This window comes from Thunnus thynnus, chromosome 21 (genome assembly GCF_963924715.1).
Source record: "Thunnus thynnus chromosome 21, fThuThy2.1, whole genome shotgun sequence".
NCBI lineage: Eukaryota > Metazoa > Chordata > Actinopteri > Scombriformes > Scombridae > Thunnus > Thunnus thynnus.
In genome coordinates, this window is record NC_089537.1 from 393838 (window position 1) to 415573 (window position 21736).

The 21736-nt window shown below is 38.6% G+C and overlaps 1 protein-coding gene across 2 annotated transcripts; it reads right to left on the reverse strand.

Moving 5' to 3' along the window:
- Positions 1-4745: 4745 nt before the first annotated feature.
- LOC137173333 (NACHT, LRR and PYD domains-containing protein 12-like) lies at positions 4746-21289 on the reverse strand. 2 transcript variants are annotated; one of them, XM_067578133.1, is made up of 12 exons: positions 21194-21289; positions 20245-20364; positions 18882-19001; positions 18261-18475; positions 15089-16925; positions 12849-13022; positions 12017-12190; positions 10602-10775; positions 9423-9596; positions 9171-9344; positions 8914-9087; positions 4746-7872 (listed from the first exon to the last, which is right to left on the reverse strand). In XM_067578133.1, the coding sequence occupies exons 2-12, from the start codon at positions 20343-20345 to the stop codon at positions 7863-7865; spliced, it is 3327 nt and encodes a 1108-aa protein (XP_067434234.1). In that variant the 5' UTR covers positions 20346-20364; positions 21194-21289; the 3' UTR covers positions 4746-7862. The 2 variants fall into 2 exon arrangements, 1 of the variants encoding a protein (XP_067434234.1); XR_010925163.1 differs by lacking the exons at positions 4746-7872; positions 8914-9087 and having other exon boundaries at positions 9206-9344; positions 9423-9573.
- Positions 21290-21736: the final 447 nt, after the last annotated feature.

Below are 21736 nucleotides of genomic sequence, written 5' to 3' on the forward strand. Positions count from 1 at the left end.
GTGGATTTATGGAGGTTTATTGACGATGATGATCTCCTCAGGAAGTGTAAGTTACACTGAATGATGTCAACATGTGTTTCATGTCTCTGTGTTCAGATCTGACTGAGGTTTGACTCTTCTTCACCTCACACAGTATCTTTTTCATGTGTGACCAAATGTTTTAGTGACTGAATTTTAAACACGTTTGTACCCAAATATCTTCAATATAGTATACAATATCTTCAATCATAACTCTGATTTTTATTACAGCAAAGACTGAAGGGTTCAGCAGAGTCACTGCTTTCCAAACTGAGTTGTCAGTGTTAGAACGTTCTCTCTGAAACCACATTAGAAAACATTAAGATCTTATTTTGACTTTGAAGCTCAATATCTCAAAACCAGTCAGCTTGCAGACAGAAAATCAAAGCCTCACTTCAATAAATGTTCAAATGATCCAATATTTCAGCAAAACTCAAAGATTTTTTCTTCTTTCCTCTCCCATTAATCATCTAACGACCCCTCAGATTTATCTGCTGACCCTTTGGAGGGGTCCGACCCCTAGGTTGGGAACCACTGGACTAAAACACACTTTTATTTCCAGCACAACACTGGTAATATAAAGTATTAAAAACAGCAGAATTCAAGATATTTACGGTGATAAAAAACGTTTATTATTTAGAGGTGAAGTGTTTTGTGTCCATGTCTCAGGTTTGTCTGTGATTGTTGATGCAGCAGCGCCACCTGCTGTTCAAACCAGAAACATGTCAGACCTCCATGTTCCTGCTGCAGGCTGCTGTTCCACCTAACAAGAATAATCTACAATATAAAAAACCTGTAATTTTTCTTTTTATTCTACAGATTTTTCCTGTATTTCAAAAATACATAAATATGTCAAAACAAATATACTGTGAATTTACATGTCTGATATAAAACAACTGTGACCGTAAACCATAAACCTTAAATCATAAAATTTCTATTATTTTAAAGAAATTTTAGCTTTTTCACACACAAAAAAACCAAGTTAAAATGTGTGTGTATGTATGTATATAATTACAAAGGAAACGTGAATTATAATTGACAAAGAGTCATTTTAAGCCTTGTTGTCTTATTTGTTTCAGTGTTTTCATTTTTCTCTTTTCACGGATGTAAAGTTTTTTTCCTTTTCAACACAAACGACGTGAAATTATTATTTCATTTCAGAATGAAAAGTCTCATTAAATCAACAGTAGATTAATGTAATTATAAACCTGATATCCTGTTTTACAACAGTATTTTGACTTTTTTTAAAAATGCAAATCAAATGTTTTATCTGTGGTTTATCATTTTATCACATTAAATATAGATATTATAAATATAGATATAGAAAATTATGTAATTAAACTCAATGAATACCAATACATGTCTGTAACATTAAGCCTCATTATTACTATTATAATAGTGTCAATACATTCTTATAGCAAATTTAACTATTTTTATAGGTAGAAATACCTTTATTTATCATTAAAAAGTCAAAAGATTTCATGTAGAAAACTGCTGCAACTCTCAGTTTGTTTAAATCACAGCTGAAGACTTTTCTGTTTGCCGCTTTTTATTAAACTAAATTTGAGGGTTAATATTTTACACTGCACTGTAACTTTTATTCTCCTGTTTTATCTGTCTTATTCCTTTTTACCTTATTTTTATTTCCAAATTTAACACTTTTTTAATTGTATTTCAATGTCTGTTTACTTGTGTTGCTTTTATATTCTGTCTTGGTGCCTTTTATGCTCTATGTAAAGCACTTTGAACTACCTTGTTGTTGAAATGTGTTATACAAATAAACTTGCCTTGCCTAAAATTAAAGCCAACTGTATTTTAATCGCAGAACATTGCCGTATTTATGAGATAATCATTTCCATTATTTTACAGTATTTTATTGGTGCCCTGCTGCCAGATTACAACTGTATTTTACATTTCTTTTCAGTGAAGAGCCGCTGTGTAAAATGACTGCAGTGACCCACAGCTCTGTCCTACAGCTGCTGAAATGATCTCAGCTGCAGATAAACTTCTGCTGCTGAGGAAACGTTGATTTTTACAGCATCTGTGTTCTTACATCACTGAGGTGAAGCTGTGAACTAAGAGCCGCTTCAACCAGCTGATCAGTTTGTCTCCGACGTGTCGTAGAGTCACGCACAGCAAGTCTGACTCATATATCTGAACATATTTAGAGTTTGTTGCTGAGTCAACTGAAATAAACATAAATAAACTACATGTAACAATGTCACATTTGAAACAGCTGGATTTACATATCTTGGTATCTACATTCGACCCCCTTCTCAACTTGATAACTGTAATTATGAATTGATAATTATAAACATAATTTTGGAAAGATTAGAAAGGACTTGGATACCTGGGCTTCTCTCCTGGCAGCTGTTTTTGTGAATGTTATCCAATTAAAGGAAAACTCAATAAAATATTTTTCATGAAAAAAACTACATGTAACAAGTTCAATAATTTATTTTTAAACATTTTAAATACACAAATACATTATTTTTTACTTTTAAAACATTTCGGTATTACTTACCATTATCATTATTATTATTATTATTATTATTGTATATTTTTATTATACCTATCTTATAATAAAAGACTGAAAACCTGACTCCTCATGTTGTTCACCTCATCATAGGACACCTTTACCAAACATCAGTGATTCCAGTCCACATGCTGCTCACAGATCAATCTAAAGGAATCACAACAAAAACACAACAATGATAATAATAAAGAATCATAATAATCATCCAGCTCTTCCTGATACAAGGTTTTCTCCCTGAACTCTCCTCCTTTCACCAAATAATTTGATGATTTAAAGTCTCTTTTTCAAACATGTCAGTCGCTGAGAGTCGTTCGTATCCACAAACTCTCTTGTTTCCTTCCTGTCATCAAACAAAAGTTCAAGAAACTTAAAAACAACAACAATAAATTATTTTCTGTTTCCTGGAGATCACACCAGACAAACACCAGCTCTAATCTGAGAACAAATTCTTTGATAAATTGTAATAAACGTAATGTTCTGTGGAATATTCATATTTAATGTCAATATAAGTGCACAGCTTTGGTTTACTCCACATCTCATTTGACCGTCATGTTTAACTTTAAGAAACTTTTTTCCTCGAAGATATAAAATCTCCAGCTGACCAAACTGATCATCAAACACATATTTACAACACATCATATACGTCCCTTAATCCATGTTGTTGTTTATCCAATGTTAGTATTATTTTGGCTTTTCTGTCCTCACAGGAAGTGATGCTTCACCGACAGAAACTCAAACTCATGGATGATACAGACAGCTGGACACAGCGTCGGAGGCGGGGCCCCGTTCATTCCCATGAAAGTTGCTCAGTGGTGCATGAAGCCAAAAAAGTTCAACTTCTTCCACATCTGTGAAGCCCATATAGCACTGGTGACTTTTGCCAGCCAGAACGGCTACTTCCAGTTTGGTCCTCCGGCTAACTTGAATGGGGATAAAACAATTTAATCATGCGGCTCTTCTAGACTTTCGAAAGTATCGGACCAAATGGATCAAATTCTGAAATTTCATTTCAAGGGAGTTTTGATGCTCAAAAAATGTATCCGCTGATTTACAGATGTCTCTTTCATCATGTAAGTCCGTGGGAAGTCTTTTTGGGCCCAACAGCATCAAATGACGTTGTAATTACACAGTTTGGCCGCTATGTCAAATTGGCTTCACAGCCTGGCGCTGTTCCTGGGGAGTTGCTCAAACTGCATTGACAGAGACTCCACAGGGATCCAGGGCAGGGAAGCAGGGCTGATGAGACAAGACGAAGGCTGGAACCAGAGCAGACGAGACTGTGAGGAAACAGACAGTGTTAGTCAAGGGAAAAAAACAGACAACAACAAGAAAATTGGTGACGTATGAAAACTGTCTGAAAGCATAGACTGACTGGTTCAGAGGCTATGGTGGCAGGGCTGAGTATTTGTAGAAGTCTTGATTATTGAGATGAGGTACAGCTGGTATGGCTCTGCTCTGACTCCAGCATACTTGTCTCCACTCACACAATCAGACACACATGACCCGGACTTGGATAAGCAGTGGAGGATGGATGATGGATGAAAGGATTTAGTGTCACAATGTCAAAGCTCAGTGTTTTTAACCTTCACATGACCAGCTCTGCAGTCATTCAACCATCTTTAGTTATTCAAGGACATGAACACTCACAAGGCGTAAACATTGAAATTGTTCCATCTATACCTTCCATCACATATGATGTGAATGCACCATCAGCCGTATTGCAAAAGAATCTAAAGCTTTCTGATTGGATGTTTCTTGCAGCACCTAATTCACCTCTCTCCTAAAGTTGTTCTGGACAGTCTTGGACCTCTGACATTTTTAGTCAATGAAGCAGAATATTTGTTGCTCAGTGTCTCATCATTTGTTGATTCAACCAGGAAAATCGATTAGCAACATATAGCAAACAGAACAACTATAGAGAGAACACAACAAGGGATAGTTATCAGGCCTCTCTTCATTCCTGACAGATGAGCAGCTTCGACTCTGACAGTTTGTGTTGAACAGTGACTCACTCTGAGACAGTAGAAACCAGCTTCTCATTCAAAACACTTTCTCACATTTCAGACTGAACTGCTTTTAAATAATTCAACTGCTTTGCAATACAGTGGAAACCACTTATAGTGATCACTTCCGTCCGGGTCAAATTGATCACTATAAGTGGATGATTATTATTATAACTGAATTTTTTTTCTTTTTCTTAATTTCTCATGCAGATTCATCTTATGCTTATTCATCTAATTGACATTTGTATATTTTATTACATGAAAAGTAATGAAACCGGCAGCTTTGCTATTTACTGAATTTTATTGCCTTTCAAAATACAGAACAGAATTTGTTTTTGGCAGTTTGTCATAAGCTTCAAGGAGACATTTTTCATTGAGTGAAAATTACTTTTTCCTTTTCTTTTTCCCGTCATGATTTCAATGTGCACATGTCACCAGCCTCAGGTCATCAGCTGGCAGCATTGTGTGCTCTGCATTTAGGCTGTGGGGGTGGGGGCCGCAGCCAGAAAGCTGAACCAGAATCAATTTTTGGAGAAACGCAACCTATAGCGCTGCACAACCCTGCCATGAGGGAAGATAAAAAACATTACTAGGAGGAGGGAAGGACATTTCTTTTTGATTGATAAGGTTAAAAGTAAAGTTAGGCTTTGCTGTCTGATTTTAAATAAGACGAGAGTAACAGAGAGAGAGAGAGGCTGAGAGTGGATGAGGAGAGCAAGCAGTGGTAGTGAGAAAGCTGGTGAATGAGAGGAAGAAAACTTTATTTTCTGATTGTTTCAAGGTGATTACAAATAAACACCCACACCCCGCACCTCTACACAACCCTGCAGAAGTGCCAAATACACATCATATGTGTACTATGGGAGTAAGGTACAAAGAAAATAGAATTACTGTAGTTTAAAATGTTTTTTTCCATATGTTTTCATGTATGAAAAGACCCAAAATGAACACTGTCAGCGGACTATTGATTACTATAAGCAAATTATTTGAACAGCATTTGTGTGGGAATGATTCTGTCCTGAGCTTTTTGAGCCATATAAGCAGTTGATCACTGTAAGTGGTTTCCACTGTCATGTTTAATGACTTGTGATTGGATTAGGAGAAATGTTGAGTTTGAAAAGTTGCACAATTATCAGTATTAACAAACTGTTACTGTTGGCTGAATAAATAGTTTGACAGAATGTTTGACCATGTGTTCAAATGTTGGATCAGTTGTTTGTACAGGTGGATGTATTATGGGGGAAGGACCCGAGGATGCATTTGTACTCTGATGATTTGATTTGCTGTCATATTTAAAGTTCAGAGGATAAAAACTTCCTCCAGAACATCAACAGAGTTCTGTGATCACAACAGTCATATGAACACTTTACAGACAAATGAACATTATCTGATCATATTGATAGTGAAACACTGGTGACACAGAGAACATGACACATCAAACCAGCATTAAAGATATTTAAGGTGGTAACAACTTTAATGTTTGATTTCTGACACAGTTGGTGGATTATAAATGACATTTATACTCACACATATGAGCATGACTTTAAAAAATCATTTATGTACAAAACTCACAAAGACAGCTCATTCATTCTCTGTGCAGCAGTGACATCACAGTGAGATTACTCATTAAATGGTCAGCTCACTTGTTTGTAGTTGCAGGAAAGTTCACATGTTCTGAGAAAAGGAAGACAATTGGTAGATTGTAATTTAAGGGTCACAGTTTCCACATCTAAAGTTGTTTTTTATGTTAATTTTTAATGTTGCTGTCTCTGATTATAAGTTGTGTTGTGTCACAGGTCTGAACCCATCTTCTCTGTGTGAGTGTAGATTAGACACAAAACGGTGTGTTTCCATTCACCTGTTCATTTTCAATTTGAGCATATAAAATAAGTGGAGATGCGAGAAATTAAGAACAAAATGTAAATCTGTGTAAAAGACTAAAAGTAGCTGTGTAGATAAAAAGCAAATGTAAACAGAAGGAGTGAATAAATGATGACATGAATCATGTGACTTAAACGTCACTGGAGAGCTGAAAACATCAGAACTGTGTGGAGCGATGAGGAGACTGTAACCTTCCTCAAATAAATACATGAAACAATCAGAAATGTCACATTTCCATCATGTTTTCCATATGGTTTTCCATCATTTGAGCTTTGACCGATGTCATCTCGTTGTGTCCTCTTCTTCTGCAGTAGTTTAATGGCATCTACTGGAGAATTTCCGCCACCTGCTGTTTATCTGTTAATATTCACACAACAACAGTGAATTACACTTGTTGTATGTTTGATTCTCAGGTGATTGTCGATGCAGCAGCACCACCTGCTGTTCAAACCAACAAACTACCAGCTTCAGTTTGTAAATCACACATCAGACAGTCCTCAGTGTTCGTCAGTATGTGTGAGGCTTTGCTACAGTTAAAGGATGAAATATAAACATCCAACTAGGAATGCAAACAGCTGTATGTAATATTTAATTTCATGTGATTTAATCATTGATAAATTAACTGCTGAGAATTTGGGAAGATGAAACAAACTAAAACTTCACTTTTATCAGAAAGTCTTTTCTTCTTACTGTCTATGTCCTGTTTAGGTCTTATTTTTCAATGTTTCTTGTTGTTTTACTGTTTTATTCTGCATTGCACTTTTAAATTATTTTTGTAATGTAATTATTATACTGTAATTATTTACTTGAGTTGATTGGTATGACATAGTTGTTGCTAGGCAGTTGGTAGGATCAGTTGATAGGGGGTTTCAGGATGTTGTTACAGTGTTCATAATTAGTCTGTATGTCATTGCTAACGTGGTTGGTAGGATGTTATTTGGTGGCTCCTTTAGTGTTTGCAAAGATCTTCCATGGTTGCCATGGCTGCACCAGGTAGCAGCTAGGTTGTTGTCAGGAGGTTGCTATTGTGACTCTGGGTAGTTTTTAGGGTGTTGTGGTGAGGTAATGGTAGACAGAATAGTGATATGTTGATAGTGATATGCAGGTGAGAATTTTGTGTTAATAATTTGAATAAAGGGTAACAGAAATGGAATGAAAGAGTAGTTTTAGTCTAAATGAAAAACTGAAAGGAAAGAAGACACGATCTTAAGAAATAAGACACAAACTAAAGGATAAGGAGGGGGAAATCGAAAGAACAAACAAAAGAAATACCAGCAAAAAAAAAAAACAAAGATATGGTATAAGAAGGGAAGAAAGGACTGAAAAGAGAAAAGAAACAGTTCTGACATCTTTGATAAATATGAATTCAGATGTGAAGATGCAGCAGCTTGATGAATGATGTCCTCTCTCTCTACAGTCCAACATTATTTAAACCTGTGGGGATGAACACAATGGGTTAACTCAGTCATATGATCACAGCAAATGTCTGGATGATCTGACTGGATGACTGTTGTATTTATATCTCTCTTCCTGACCAAACGCCAGCAGTGGAAAAAGTTCTCCCACTACAGTAAAAGTACCAATACTGCAATGTAAAAATACATGTCAAACAAGTCAAAGTCCTGCATGAAAAATCCTACCACAGTAAAAGTACATAAGTATTATGAGCTTGATGTAGTTAAAGTATTGCAGTAAAAGTAGTGGTTTGGTCCCTCTGACTTATATATTAATATGTATGACATCATTAGATTAGTAATACTGAAGCATCAGTGTTAGAGCAGCATGTTACTGTTGTAGCTGCTGGAGGTGGAGCTAGTTTCAACTACTTTATATACAGTTAGCTGGTTTAGTCCAGTGGTTCCCAACCTAGGGGTCGGGCCCCTCCAAGGGGTCACCAGATAAATCTGAGGAGTTGTGAGATGATTAATGGGAGAGGAAAGAAGAAAAAACAAAATTCTGATACACAAATCTGTTTTCAGTTTTTGGACTTTTTCTCTAATCTTTGATTTTTGCTGAAATATTGGATCATTTGAACATTCATTCAGAAAGCATGTGAGAAGTTTAGAGGGAAAAATCACTATTTGGTGGTGCCGTTAACAACTTAACAAATGTGACCCCGTCTACACACTGCTTTTTGTAAGACATCAAAAGCCAAAAAGGTTGGAAACCACTGGTTTCATCTTATACACTGTGTTGTATTAAAAGTTTGTTATATTATCCATTATGTCAAATCTTCCTCTGAAAAGTAACTAAAGCTGTCAAATAAATGTAATGAAGTAGAAAGTACAGTATTTTCCTCTGAAATGTATTGGGGTGGAAGTATAAAGTAGCATCAAATGGAAATACTCAAGTAAAGTACAAGTACCTCAAAACTGTGCTTAACTACAGTAGTTGAGCAAATGTACTTAGTTACTTTCCACCACTGCCAAAAGTCTGTATCATAAACCAGAAAATGCTGGTCCAACCTCTACTGACCTCAGAATCTCCAGTCTACAGTTTGGACTCTCCAAAAGATCAGACAGCAGCTTCACTCCTGAATCCTGCATCTTGTTAAGGCTCAGATCCAGCTCTCTCAGATGGGAGGGATTGGACTTTAGAGCTGATGCCAGAGATGAACAGCCTTTATCTGTAATCTGACAGTCCTTCAACCTGCAGAGAGCATGATTTTATCAAACCACAGCTGGATTTTAGACTCTTTACAGAGGAAGAGATTCTGTAAAGAAATTCTGTACCTCAATGTCTCCAGTCTACAGTGTGGACTCTCCAGTCCAACAGACAACAGCTTCACTCCTGAATCAGACAGCTTGTTGACACTCAGTTCCAGCTCTCTCAGATGGGAAGGGTTGGACTTCAGAGCAGAGGCCAGATGTGAGCAGCTGTCCTCTGTGATCAGACAGTCCTTCAACCTGCACAGAGGAAAATATTTTAACAAAGCACAGATTGTTGTCAGATCCCAAACAGATAAAGCAAAATATATAATCTACCTTAGAGTCTCCAGCCTGCAGTGTGGACTCTCCAGTCCAGCCGACAGTAGCTTCACTCCTGAATCCCGCAGCTCATTTCCATGCAGTTCCAGCTCTCTCAGATTGGAGGGGTCAGAGCTCAGAGCTGAGGCCAGATGTGAGCAGCAGCTCTCTGGCAATGCACAGTGATTAAGTCTGTATTTTCAGGAAAAACAGTCAGGATACCTGTCACATATTTCTATTTTTGTGTCCCTGTTTCATAAGCTGATAGTCCTTATTTAGAGTATAAGTCCTAATAAATATGTGACATTTCTGTCATATCTAAGGCGAAGAGACAGCAGTGTCCCCAGTGTCAGACTGATCAATGTTGTATGTTTATTTGTTTCTGGTTTCTTTCCATTGTGATTTTATATTTTTGTTGAAACAGAGATAAATCTGCTAGGAAACTGTAGGAATACTTTTTGTGATACATGCAGAAGAGTGGTGTTTTGGTGGGAGTGGAGACTACCAGGTGGAAAATCAACAATGCCTGACTACTAATGGAGACTCAATGACCTGTGCAAAAAGACAGAACTCTTTATTTTAATTTTGCTCAAATTTATTATTTCTCTTTGTAGTTTGACTCAACTGAGCCGGATGGGATTTATTTCATTTTAGAAAGATGAAATTATTTAAGAGCTGAATTTATATATCAGAGCTGTGATGAACTGAACTTATCAGCAGCAGCAGCTGTCGAAGCTTTAGCTGTGTTAGAACAATAGTTTATTTGTATGTCAAGCTACAGTTCCTCTAATGGATAGTTGAAGCTGATTTCATTTGCACTATGGTGCACTGTGGCAAAAAATAAGCCTTGGGCCCCAATTTTACCAACCCGAGTTTGCCTACCATTGTCAGAATTAATGATATTCTGATTGATAAACTTATTTGTTCATATTATGCCACATTCACAGTTCTGCAATCAGTGATTGCTGGTGTTCATATAAATGCATCCATTATGTAAAATTCATTTCACTCATGGACAGAGGTAAAAATACATATTTTGTAGATATTTAACATGTCCAGTTGGTCATATGATTACCAGTTACATGTTGTACTGTAAATGAATCACTTTTATTCTGCAAAATAGAACAAGTACAGCCAACAACTAAAGACACCTGATAAAGATATCAGATCTACAAGAAAAACAGTCAGTGAGCTGACCTCAGAGTCTTCAGTCTACAGTTTGGACTCTCCAGGCCGGCAGACAGCAGCTTCACTCCTGAATCCTGCAGCTCATTCATACTCAGATCCAGCTCTCTCAGATGGGAGGAGTTGGACTTCAGAGCTGAGGCCAGAGAAGCACAGCTGATCTCTGACAAACTGCACCGACTCAATCTGAATAAAGAATTAAATATTTAGTGAAATCAAATTCATAACCGATCTGTCTAATTTAATGGCATAGCATATCATTTCTTTGTCCTTATCACTGGATGGAGCCCTTGTGAACTCTGACATATTTATTGTGATTGTGTGTTTACTGACATCATGCCACCTGTTTCTATGGTAATGAATAACAATTACTGTAACCCTCCTCAAAAGTATTTTTCTCCACAGTTTCTTTAACAGTACTGATTTGCCCCTGCACATCACCTGTCTGGCATAAATTGCCAGACAGGTGATGTGCAGGGGTCGCTTCACATAGTGGGCATAACAACAGTTTCACAAAAATACTTTTGGCTGGTATGTAATTTTAGTCTTCATTTAGCTCTTTGACCAATCCAATGCAAGTTATTCTAATGGACAATCCACATAGAAAGCATTTTTAGAAGCATTTTTGACATCCATCACTCACTTGTCTCATGGAACAGATATATCCATATGCAGCATGCTCTCATGCGCACTCTGAATGAGAGGCACACAGACAGGGCCAGTAAAGAGACAGACAGGGCCAGTAAAGAGATTTTTAGATGGCCCACCAGCCCATCGATGTGGCAGCCCACTGGGATTTGTCCCAGTATTCCCAGTGGCCAGGACACCACTGCCAGGAGCTGCTGATGACAAACGGCTACCTCAGTGGACAGAGATGCTGAACAAAGGTTGGAGTCAGTGTGGATTGAATGGATAGAATGTGCTTACATGCTGCTCACTTCTCACTTTCTATGTGGATTCCTAGTAAGCCTGAAGCATTAGCCAACATACTCTGAGGGTGTTCAGCATGAACAGCATGACAACAGTCCTGCATTGAGATAGCACAGGAGGTTGTGTTGGTGGTGGCGTGTTGCTTCAGGTACAGATAAGACATGAAATATGATCCAGGGAGCTGGATGGAGTAACAGATCTTTGAATTTGAAGGTTTACCAGACACCAAAACACTTCACAGAGGTTTATGATTCTCAGACAGGACTTTACAACTATTTTGTATTTCAGCATAGCAATCTTGAGGTAAACAGTAGAAATAGGTTCATAGTTACATTTCAGCAAACATTTTTGGTGTTGTTACCTCCACTCTGTTGCCAGAGTGCCCCTGCACTTTAGCGCTGCATTTTTTCATGCAGCGCTAAAGAATGGTGAAGTCCAGACATTTGGACTCAGCCTTTGTGTAAACCAGCATCATGTGCATGCAGATGGTATCTGACCTCAGAGTCTCCAATCTCCATTGTGGACTTTCCAGTCCAGCAGACAGTAGCTTCACTCCTGAATCTTGCAGGTTGTTGGAGCTCAGCTCTAGCTTTCTCAGATGGGAGGGGTTGGACTTCAAAGCTGAGACCAGAGATGCACAGCTGATCTCTGTTAGTCCACAATTAGCAAGTCTGTAATTAAATGGATAAAATCTATATCAGAAATGATATGGTAAGAAAAAAAGTGATTTAAATTTACTGAATAGTATTCCCACCACCCTCTGCCCACCACACATAAACATAAAATTTTAAACACAACACTTTTCTTTTTGTTCCCATTTTTACAAAATAACAAAAACAATCAGATAGATTAATTCTTTCAGATCTTGCACAAGAATGTGTTTACATTTCTGTCTGTGACTATTTCATCTGATGCAATGGTAACATGGCAACTGTGGCATATCAACATCTTTGCTATGATGAAGAGAATAAAAGGAATTTTTGCTTCACAGCATCAATATCCTGACAGATAATGCAATCAGTTCCCACCAATATCCAAGATGTTGAAGCAGGAAGAGGAATGAAACATGTTACAAACCACTGCCGACAAACTTATCAACCCTATACAGAGATGATGTCTCATGCTGTATGAGGCAAATGGTGGATATTCCAGAAACTGACTATTTTCTGGTGGTTTGGGGATCTGTTTGACAAGCTGAGGAACATTTGTAAACCATACTATGTGAAATGAAAATATGAATGTTTTATTGATCATTTTCAGGTTATGTATTGTGTTTAATTTTTGGTCAGTTTAAGATCTACAAGAGCAAAAGACAGTAAGTGAACTAACAAGAGAGTCTCCAGTCTACAGTGTGGACCCTCCAGTCCAGCAGACAGCAGCTTCACTCCTGAATCCTGCAACTTGCTTCCTGTGAGGTCCAGCTCTCTCAGATGGGAGGGGTTGGACTTCAGAGCTGAGGCCACAACCTCATAGTGAGTCTCTGATAGCCAACATTCAGGAAGTCTGGGAGGACAGAGTGAATGTTAAGTCACAAAATGAAAAATGACAATAGTTTGGGGTACAATGGGAAAAGATTGAAAACATGTTGTCATATTGAGAACTATTACAAGTAACCAACAAGAGAACAATACATGAACTGCTTGAACATAGTTTTGTAAAAGGACAATCATAACTAACGTATGTGTTTTATTTTACAGACCTGTTTGTACAGTTCTTGTTGACTAGTTTCCATAGCGTCTCTGTTACGTGTTGATGCTAATATTTGCCTGCTCTAACCTTCCTGCCTGTTTCTAAAGCCAGCAGAGCGACGCAACTAACAACCTGTACCATACACCACAGGCTGCTGCTATCCATCTCAAAAAAATAGAGGAAATAGTTAGCAATACAACACAATTAATATAGCAGGTATTGCTAATATGATAAATGATCACTGCACTCCATTTGGCCATGCCGTTGTGCTGCTTGTTATGTAGCGGTGCGGGCAGGGAAACTTGAAACATGAGGTGGCTGATATGATGCTGATCATCAGCTGATAAACGATGGATGATTATCTGAGAAAAGGAGTGGTAGTGGTCCTTGTTATGGACAAGATATCACAGGATGAACCAGATATTTATCTGAATAATGTCCCACTTCTATCATTTCATACTAAACACCACAAAGTTCCTGCTTTTGAGCTGCACAAACTAAAATTTTAATATATTGTCCCAAAGAGCCCAGATATTCAATATTTTATGTTATTTAATTTAATTCAGTCATAATTTTACACAATCAAGGTCAAAACATGACATCATATGTTTGGATTCAGTGTTGCCAAACTATGTACAACATATTGGCTGTTTACAGTCTGCAGTTTCCATGCTTTACAACTCCATGTGTCATTAAAGTGTTGATTCAGGTCGATTCAGGTTGGCGCAAGCAGTACATGACATTATGTGTGCCAAATGTAAATGGAGTGGTAAAACTACGCCTGACCTGATAATCAAACTTTAAAGTGGAGACCTCTGTGGCAACATGTGTTTATCAAATGTTTATATTTAAATTCTTGTCTCGAACCCTATTGACACAGAGTAAATTCATGTTTCCTAGATGATTCCAGCTATCTGATCTAGAAAAAGCTTTGTGTAAATGCATCTGAAAAGCAATTGAGACAGACTAAAATCCGCTCAAACCACCTCTCAAATTTTCTTTTCCAATTCTGAAAACTGCTGCCAGAAACAGTGACAGTAGCTCCACAAAGTTGTATAATGATCAAGCGGGTAGCTCCCAGTCTGAAAAGTAAAGCCAATGCGGAAGTGCCTTCAACCTGCATTCTCTCTAATGGCCAGCAGGGGGCAACTCCTCTTGCTCCAAAAAGAAGTCAGATTGTATGGAAGTCTATGAGAAAATGACCCTACTTCTCACTTGATTTACTACCTCAGTAAACACTTTCCTAATGAGTTTATGGTGTCAATCGCTAGTTTCAAGTCTTCTCCAGTGCATCATGATGTTCATTTTCTATATTATGGTTCCATTTAGAGTGAAATAGATGATAAAACAGCATAAACTTTAGGGAATAGCTACGCTGTAATTGACAAGTCACTACCAGTTGATTACGTAATGTAACCATGGCATAACCCAAGATTCACAGAGTATAGCCATAGCTGCTGTTATTTCACAGTATGTTTTCAGTTTGGTCATTTTAGTCACCTAAAAAAGTCTTGTTCAGTGTTTGGTTGTAATAAAAGACCTTCTAAGGAGTCGGATGTTCAGTTTTTCTGGTGAGTATATTTTGTTTTAATGGTTTTTGGCCTGTTTTTTGCTAGCGGAAATTAGCATTAACATTAGCATTATCACTGTTAACCATAGATTGTAAATGCACCATGCCAATGAAGCTTGCAGCTAGCGCTATGATTAGCTCCACACTCTCATTCAAATACGGTCACTTCTGGCTCCTTAAATCAAACATGGCGATGGTCAAATCCAAGATGGCAATGGTCAAATCCAAGATTGCAATGATCAAATCGCTAAACTTGAGGCTTCAAAACAGTCTATGGTGTTGTTATAATGATGTTACAATCTGGACTTACCGAGCCTTTCTGCAGTTCCTCACAGCTGGAATCAGTCTGAGTCGACCCTCCACTGATGTGTTGTACTTGTCCAGATCCAACTCATCCAGAATCTCCTCTGACATCTGCAGCATGTAGGCCAGAGCTGAGCAGTGGATCTCAGAGAGTCTCTTATCTGATCTATTCCGTGACTCCAGGAACTCTTGGATCTCCTGATGTACTGAGCGGTCGTTCATCTCCATCAGACAGTGGAAGATGTTGATGCTTCTGTCAGGAGAGATAAACTTAGCCTGCTCCTCCTTCAGGTTGTTGATGATTCTCTGGATGATTTCTGGACTGTTCTCTGTCTGACCCAGCAGGTCTCCTAAGAGACTCTGGTTGGACTCCACAGAGAGGCCATGAAGGAAGCGAACAAACAGGTCCAGGTGGCCATTTTTACTTTTGAGAGATTTCTCCATGGCTCCCATCAGGAAGTCATCTAGGGATGGGTAAGAGTTATCGTCCATGTCATCATCATAATAATTCAATGAATCATCATCATTATCATCTTCCAGGAAGTCCTCCAATACCTCTGTCTTCCTGTTGGTGTAACAGTGGTACATGTAGACTGCAGCCAGAAACTCCTGAACGCTCAGATGAACAAAGCAGTAGACTGTTTTCTGGAAGATCACACTCTCTCTTTTGAGGATCTCTGTACAAAATCCTGATAACACCGAGGCCTCTGTGACATCAAGACCACACTGCTCCAAGTCTTTTTGGTAGAAGATGATGTTTCCTTTCTCCAGATGTTCAAACGCCAGCCTCCCCAGCTTCAGAAGGACTTCCCTGTCAGCCTCTGTCAACTCCTGTGGACTTGTCTCATGTCCCTCATCATACTTGTGCTTCTTCCTCTTTGTCTGAACCAGCAGGAAGTGTAAATACATGTCAGTCAGGGTCTTGGGCAGCTCTCCTCTCTGGTCTGTAGTCAACATGTGCTCCAGAACTGCAGCAGTGATCCAGCAGAAGACTGGGATTTGACACATGATGTGGAGGCTCCTGGATGTCTTGATGTGTGAGATGATTCTGCTGGACAGCTCTTCATCACTGAATCTCCTCCTGAAGTACTCCTCCTTCTGGGTGTCAGTGAAGCCTCGTACTTCTGTTACCCTGTCAACACATGCTCGAGGGATCTGATTGGCTGCTGCAGGTCGGGAAGTTATCCAGATGTGAGCCAAGGGAAGCAGATTCCCCTTGAAGAGGTTTGTCAACAGTACATTGACTGATGACATCTGTGTGACATCAGACACGACCTTCCTGTTGTTGAAATCCAGTGAAAGTCTGCTTTCATCCAGGCCGTCAAAGATGAACAAAACTTTACAGTCATCGAGCTTCTCTGCTGTGACCTTCTGTAATGTTGGATGGAATTCATGGATCAGCATGAGAAGACTGTACTGCTCATCTTTGATCAAGTTTAGCTCCCTGAATGAAAGCAGAATCACCAGACTGACATCTTGATTTTTAGAGCCCTCTGCCCAGTCCAGAGTGAACTTCAGCACTGAGAAGGTTTTTCCAACACCAGCGACACCATTTGTCAGAACGACTCTGATGTGTTTCTGGTGGTCAAGTAAGACTTTAAAGATGTTGTGACACTTGATTGGAGTGTCATGGAGGGTCTCCATCTTGGAAGCTGTCTCAAGCTGCCACACCTCATGTTGGGTATTAACGTCTTCACTCCGTCCCTCTGTGATGTAGAGCTCAGTGTAGATCTTGTTGAGGAGGGTTTCACTTCCTGCTTCATCAATTCCTTCAGTCACACATTCACATCTCCTCCTCAGACTGACCTTATGTTCATCTAAAACCTCCTGCAGACCACTTTCTCCTGAAAGAGAAGAAAAGTATGGATTTTTTTAACATCTATCAGTGTGTTCACATGAACTTCCATAGCCATGTTACTCAGAAGAAACCAGGTTATGACGGTTATGGGGAACATGTTAACGTGCACAGTGATCAGATGTGTTATTTTATCTGTATTAATGATAGAAGATGGTGTGTTGGTCCTGACTTTTCCTCACAGCGAGGATGTGTCTTAATTTAACAGTCAAATGTCCAGTGGTGGAAGCCAACTTATTCAGACCTTTAGGGGATACTTTAGCCCTATTTGCATTGGACTAGTATTACCTGAGGACCTCTAGTAATTTGTAATAATTTGGGGGCGGTTGTCTGTGATCTTAAGCCTGTGCAAAACTGCCATGTATGTAATTTGTAAAGCAAAAAATTCCACCACAAATTACCTACCATATTTTGCTTAACACAGAGGTTATGTGATAATATTAGTCCTGTGCAAATCGGCATTTCATGATTTGGGGTCTTTTCTTTTTTTAGCAAGGTTTTTTGTTTTCTCTGCATCTATTTTATGCCTCTTTCCCGGATGAGAATTATGGAGACTGTGATGGAAATTATAAAGGAAAGTTCTGACAACATTTTGGGTGCAAATTCAGGAGGCTACATAGCATGGAGACCCATTCACAGAAAGGGCAAACTCAAATCCATCAGAAGAGCGAAATCTTGAAAGATGATGAGATGGATGACATGCATGGCAGTATGCAATAAGGAACATTTTTCTATCCGTCAGCAGGCTCAATACAAACATTTTTAGTGCTAAATCAATCATATACAGGGGGATAATGTCAGTAAATTTGAGTAAAATACAGATTTTGCTTATTCCGTGTGAATGCATCACACAAAACTCAGGTGCGTGGGTAATTTCTAAATCACGATGTCCCAAGGTAATACTAGTACTGCGTGACTAGTTCCAGTTTGACTTTGGATCAAATTATTTTAAACACAAGGATGCATCGTTCTGTATAATGATCTCCACATTTGTACTGCCACTCAACTTTCCCTATCTACAGTCTTTTGTTAAGCACATGTTATGCATATACATGGCAGAGAAATCTACCTGAAGAAACCAGATTTCTCTAATCCCTAACCAGATTACAGTAACGGTTACTTAAATGCATGTAAACACACTGAATGCTGTTGAATCTTACACTGGGAATCATTTACATTACTGAAAAAAACAATGTCTGAAAGAAAAAAAACGTAAAAAGTTCTGGTGTTTTCTTTATAATAATTTAAATGTTGAAGCTGATGTATTTTACAAAAATGTCCTGTTTTTAGATATGAGGATCAGGAGACAGATCTTCAGTCTTACTTTTTGCAGTGCTGGTCTGACTGTCTGTCTGCGGTCCAGGTCCTGTTCTGGATCTTTCTGCACACTGGAGACAGGAGGAGTCTCCTGATGAAGCAGACTGGTCCCAGTATGAGACGATACACAGTCTGCAGAACCAGTGTCCACAGCTGGTAGGGACTGGATCCTTCAGGACGTCGTGACACAAGGAACAGCAGGACAGCTGCTCCTCCTGAATCCTTCAAATATTATAGAGAGAGATGTGGATTTACAGTCTGGTTACCTCCGCCTCAGCTCAGATGGCTGATTATCATGATTGATAGGTAGGAAGGCAGAGCTAAGGGTGCATTCCAACCTATAGTTCTTTTATAGTTCCTGCTGAGCAGCAGGGAACCTTTCTTTGTTGCACTTAAATACCTACTTAAACCTTTCAGATTGTAACTTGTTGTAAATCTTTACTGCTACTTTGACTTCAGATGTGTAAATGTTTTTGGTGAATTCAAACATGGTTCTTTTAGTGTTTTGTAGCAGAAATACCATCATAATTTCTGAGTACAAAAACAGATTAAGATCTGTTATGGTTAAAGGGTAATTACACTAAATTATCTTTGATTACATGAGTTTATGGTAGACACAGTCTCTTACTTTGTGTCTGAGGGTCCAGGTTCATTACTGAAGAATGGAGGCTCTTCTTTAGAATAGTCACTCTTCATAGAAAGACAACTGGATGCTGGAGACTCTGCTCTCTGTCTGTGGTGCTGACCTCTGGAAACAGCAAAAAGTTTTATTCACATTATATAAATACTGTAAAATGATCAAAAGGACAAAGTGTCACAGCCTGGCTCATTGGCTGCGACAAAATATGGGAGACCAGACCAGTTTTGCAACTTTGCAAGTGTTTATTTACAGAAATAACACATAAGAACGGAAAAACGTGGAAGTCAAGAATCAGTAGTGTAGGCATGTGTGGATGTGTGTGTGTGCATGTTGTCAAACAAAAAAACAAAACAGCCGTGCTGTGCCGCGCTCAGAGTGGAAGAGGTGAGATGAAGAAGGAGAGAGAAACTCTGTAGAAGGGCTATTTACAGTCGCGACCACACCGGGCCCAGGTGTGTGATTGAGTGTTGAGTGTTAGACAGCACTCTCCATCACCATCATCAAAACACCAAATGAGGGAATATCTTTTAGAAGAATGGTGTTCCTCAGCCTTGGCATTGATTCTCAATTGGGTTGAGATCTGGTGACTGTGAAGGTCATAGCATATGATTCACATCATTTTCATACTCATCAAACCATTCAGTGACCCCTCGTGTCCTGTGAACTGGGGCATTGTCATCCTGGAAGAGACCACTCCCATCAAGATAGAAATGTTTCATCACAAGATAAAGGTGATCACTCAGAACAACTTTGTACTGATTAGCAGTGACTCTTCCCTCTAAGGGGACAAGTGGACCCAAATGATGCCGGCAAAATGCCCCCCACAGCATAACAGAGCCACCAGATCTCCTCACTGTAGGGGTCCAGCACTCAGACATGGACCAGTTGTTCCTTTAATTTGCCACCTGTAGATGTAAGGTTGAAGTAGTTCAGAGCCAAATCCTATTTGCACTCTTCATCTCTCCCCTTTTGTACAATTGTCCTGTGGGAGAGATCGGTGTCATTTTTTTGGCCTATTAATTTTCATAATCCATCCTACTTACTCATAATTTATTGTGTGTATTTTTTGTTGCCAACAATGTTATAATGTCTGACTGAAGTCTATTTATCTCTGTCAGAATAAACGTAGATCAACTCCAAAAACTCCAAAGAGATCCCAGTACCATGAAATCTTCCAGCACAACATGTGCAACACGCATCTGAACATTAATTTGGCAGCACTTTATGAACTGGGTCTTAGTAAATAAAACTCTGACAGTTATTTAGTTAAATCTCCCAACAAAGTTTTAATGAGAAACAGAAACTTTATTTACAAGAATGTTTGACTTCATGACCATCAGTAGAGACTTACTTTGCGTCTGAGGGTTCATGACTGAAGAATGGAGGTGAATCTTTGGACCAGTGACTCTTCACAGACAGACGGCTGTCCTCTTCTTCAGCACAGTCACTCATCTCCTGCGCTTCAATCCGTCTGAGTTTCATTATTAACACAAACACACACTGAGAATCAGTTTTATCTCTAAAACCTTTCAAGCTGCTTCTTTATTCACTTCAATGCTGACAGGTTTGAAGGAGTGGCTGAGACCAATCAGATCAGAGAGGAAACTCATAACTGGAAAAACCAGTCAGTATAATATGCAAAAAATCCCCTATTTGAAACATTACAAAATATTATTTGATCATTTCAAACAAGAAAATCTGCCAATGGGGTCAAAAAAACACTAACCTTAAAACTTGTTTTAGATTACAGCCTGTTTGGCTTCATATATGAGATGAACTGTCAGAAATTCAAGTTGAAGAAGCTTGAACCTTGATTATTTGTCTCTAAAGTCACCTCGGTTTATGAGCTGTGGAGTTTTAACCAGCAGCTTCCAGACTGAGCTTTAACTTGGCTCAGTGTAGGAATTCATATCTTCAAACTCTTTAGCTGTGGTCTGATTTTTGAAATAAGCAAAGCATCTTATTTTCTCATAATAGAGATAAATCCACTTTTCAGATTTGTTACCTGTCAGCTTGAGCAGAAAAATGACTGAATATGTCAGTTACCTTAAAACAAGTCTATGGGTCTCTGTCTTTGATCAGAAAATATAAGGTTTAATCATCCTAAAATAAGATATTATAACTTTCTTGAATCTCGTGTTTTGCATAGTAGGAGACATGATGCAACACAGTGATGGCGTCACAATGATAAAACATCGAATATTAACAGTGACTCTGGTGGATTTTCTCTCAGATTGTTCATTTTAAAGTGAAACAAATAAAATGAAATGAGATAAAACTACAGCGGAATGAAGACTGACCTGCCTCCCGCTCTCTGTTTACTGGAAATGACGTCTTCTTCTGTGTGTTTCCGCTGTTTCTGTGGAGTCAGAGCTGTTTGAGGGCAGGCTGGGAGGAGTTTGTGGTTTCAGGAACAGCATTTGAAAGGGAAGAGTAACAGAAGAAAGGGGAGAGACCAGAATCCAGCAGGGGCGGAGCTACAATGCTGAAGCAATGCTGAGGAGAGAAGGGAGGGGGAGAGGACATCACATACGTCATGAAACTCGTTCATAATGTTCTGTTTTATTCAGTTTCAACAGGACTCAGAAGTCTGAAACAACAGGCTTGTATATTTGATCATTTCTTGATTTAAGCAGCTAAACTCCTTCTTCTCCTCAGAGTATCTCAACAAAGATCTATGACCTCATTAAAACTACCATCAACTTCTCTAAAAGGATGATCCTATAGTGTCTATCTAATATATATAATATATATATGCAAACACATATAGCACATATTTTGGGTTGTTTTGGCTCGACAGTGTGAATTTCATACATTTAATAATGACCTAAGCTGATATGGGA

Excerpts from the sequence above, each read along its gene's own strand:
- LOC137173333 (XM_067578133.1), bottom strand. The coding sequence starts at position 20,345 with ATGAGTGACTGTGCTGAAGAAGAGGACAGCCGTCTGTCTGTGAAGAGT. Across the intron at positions 13,023-15,088 it reads AGGAACTGCAGAAAGGCTCG|ACTTCCTGAATGTTGGCTAT; the intron begins GTAAGTCCAGAT and ends CTGTCCTCCCAG. Across the intron at positions 9,088-9,170 it reads TGTAGACTGGAGACATTGAG|GTTGAAGGACTGTCAGATTA; the intron begins GTACAGAATTTC and ends TGCTCTCTGCAG.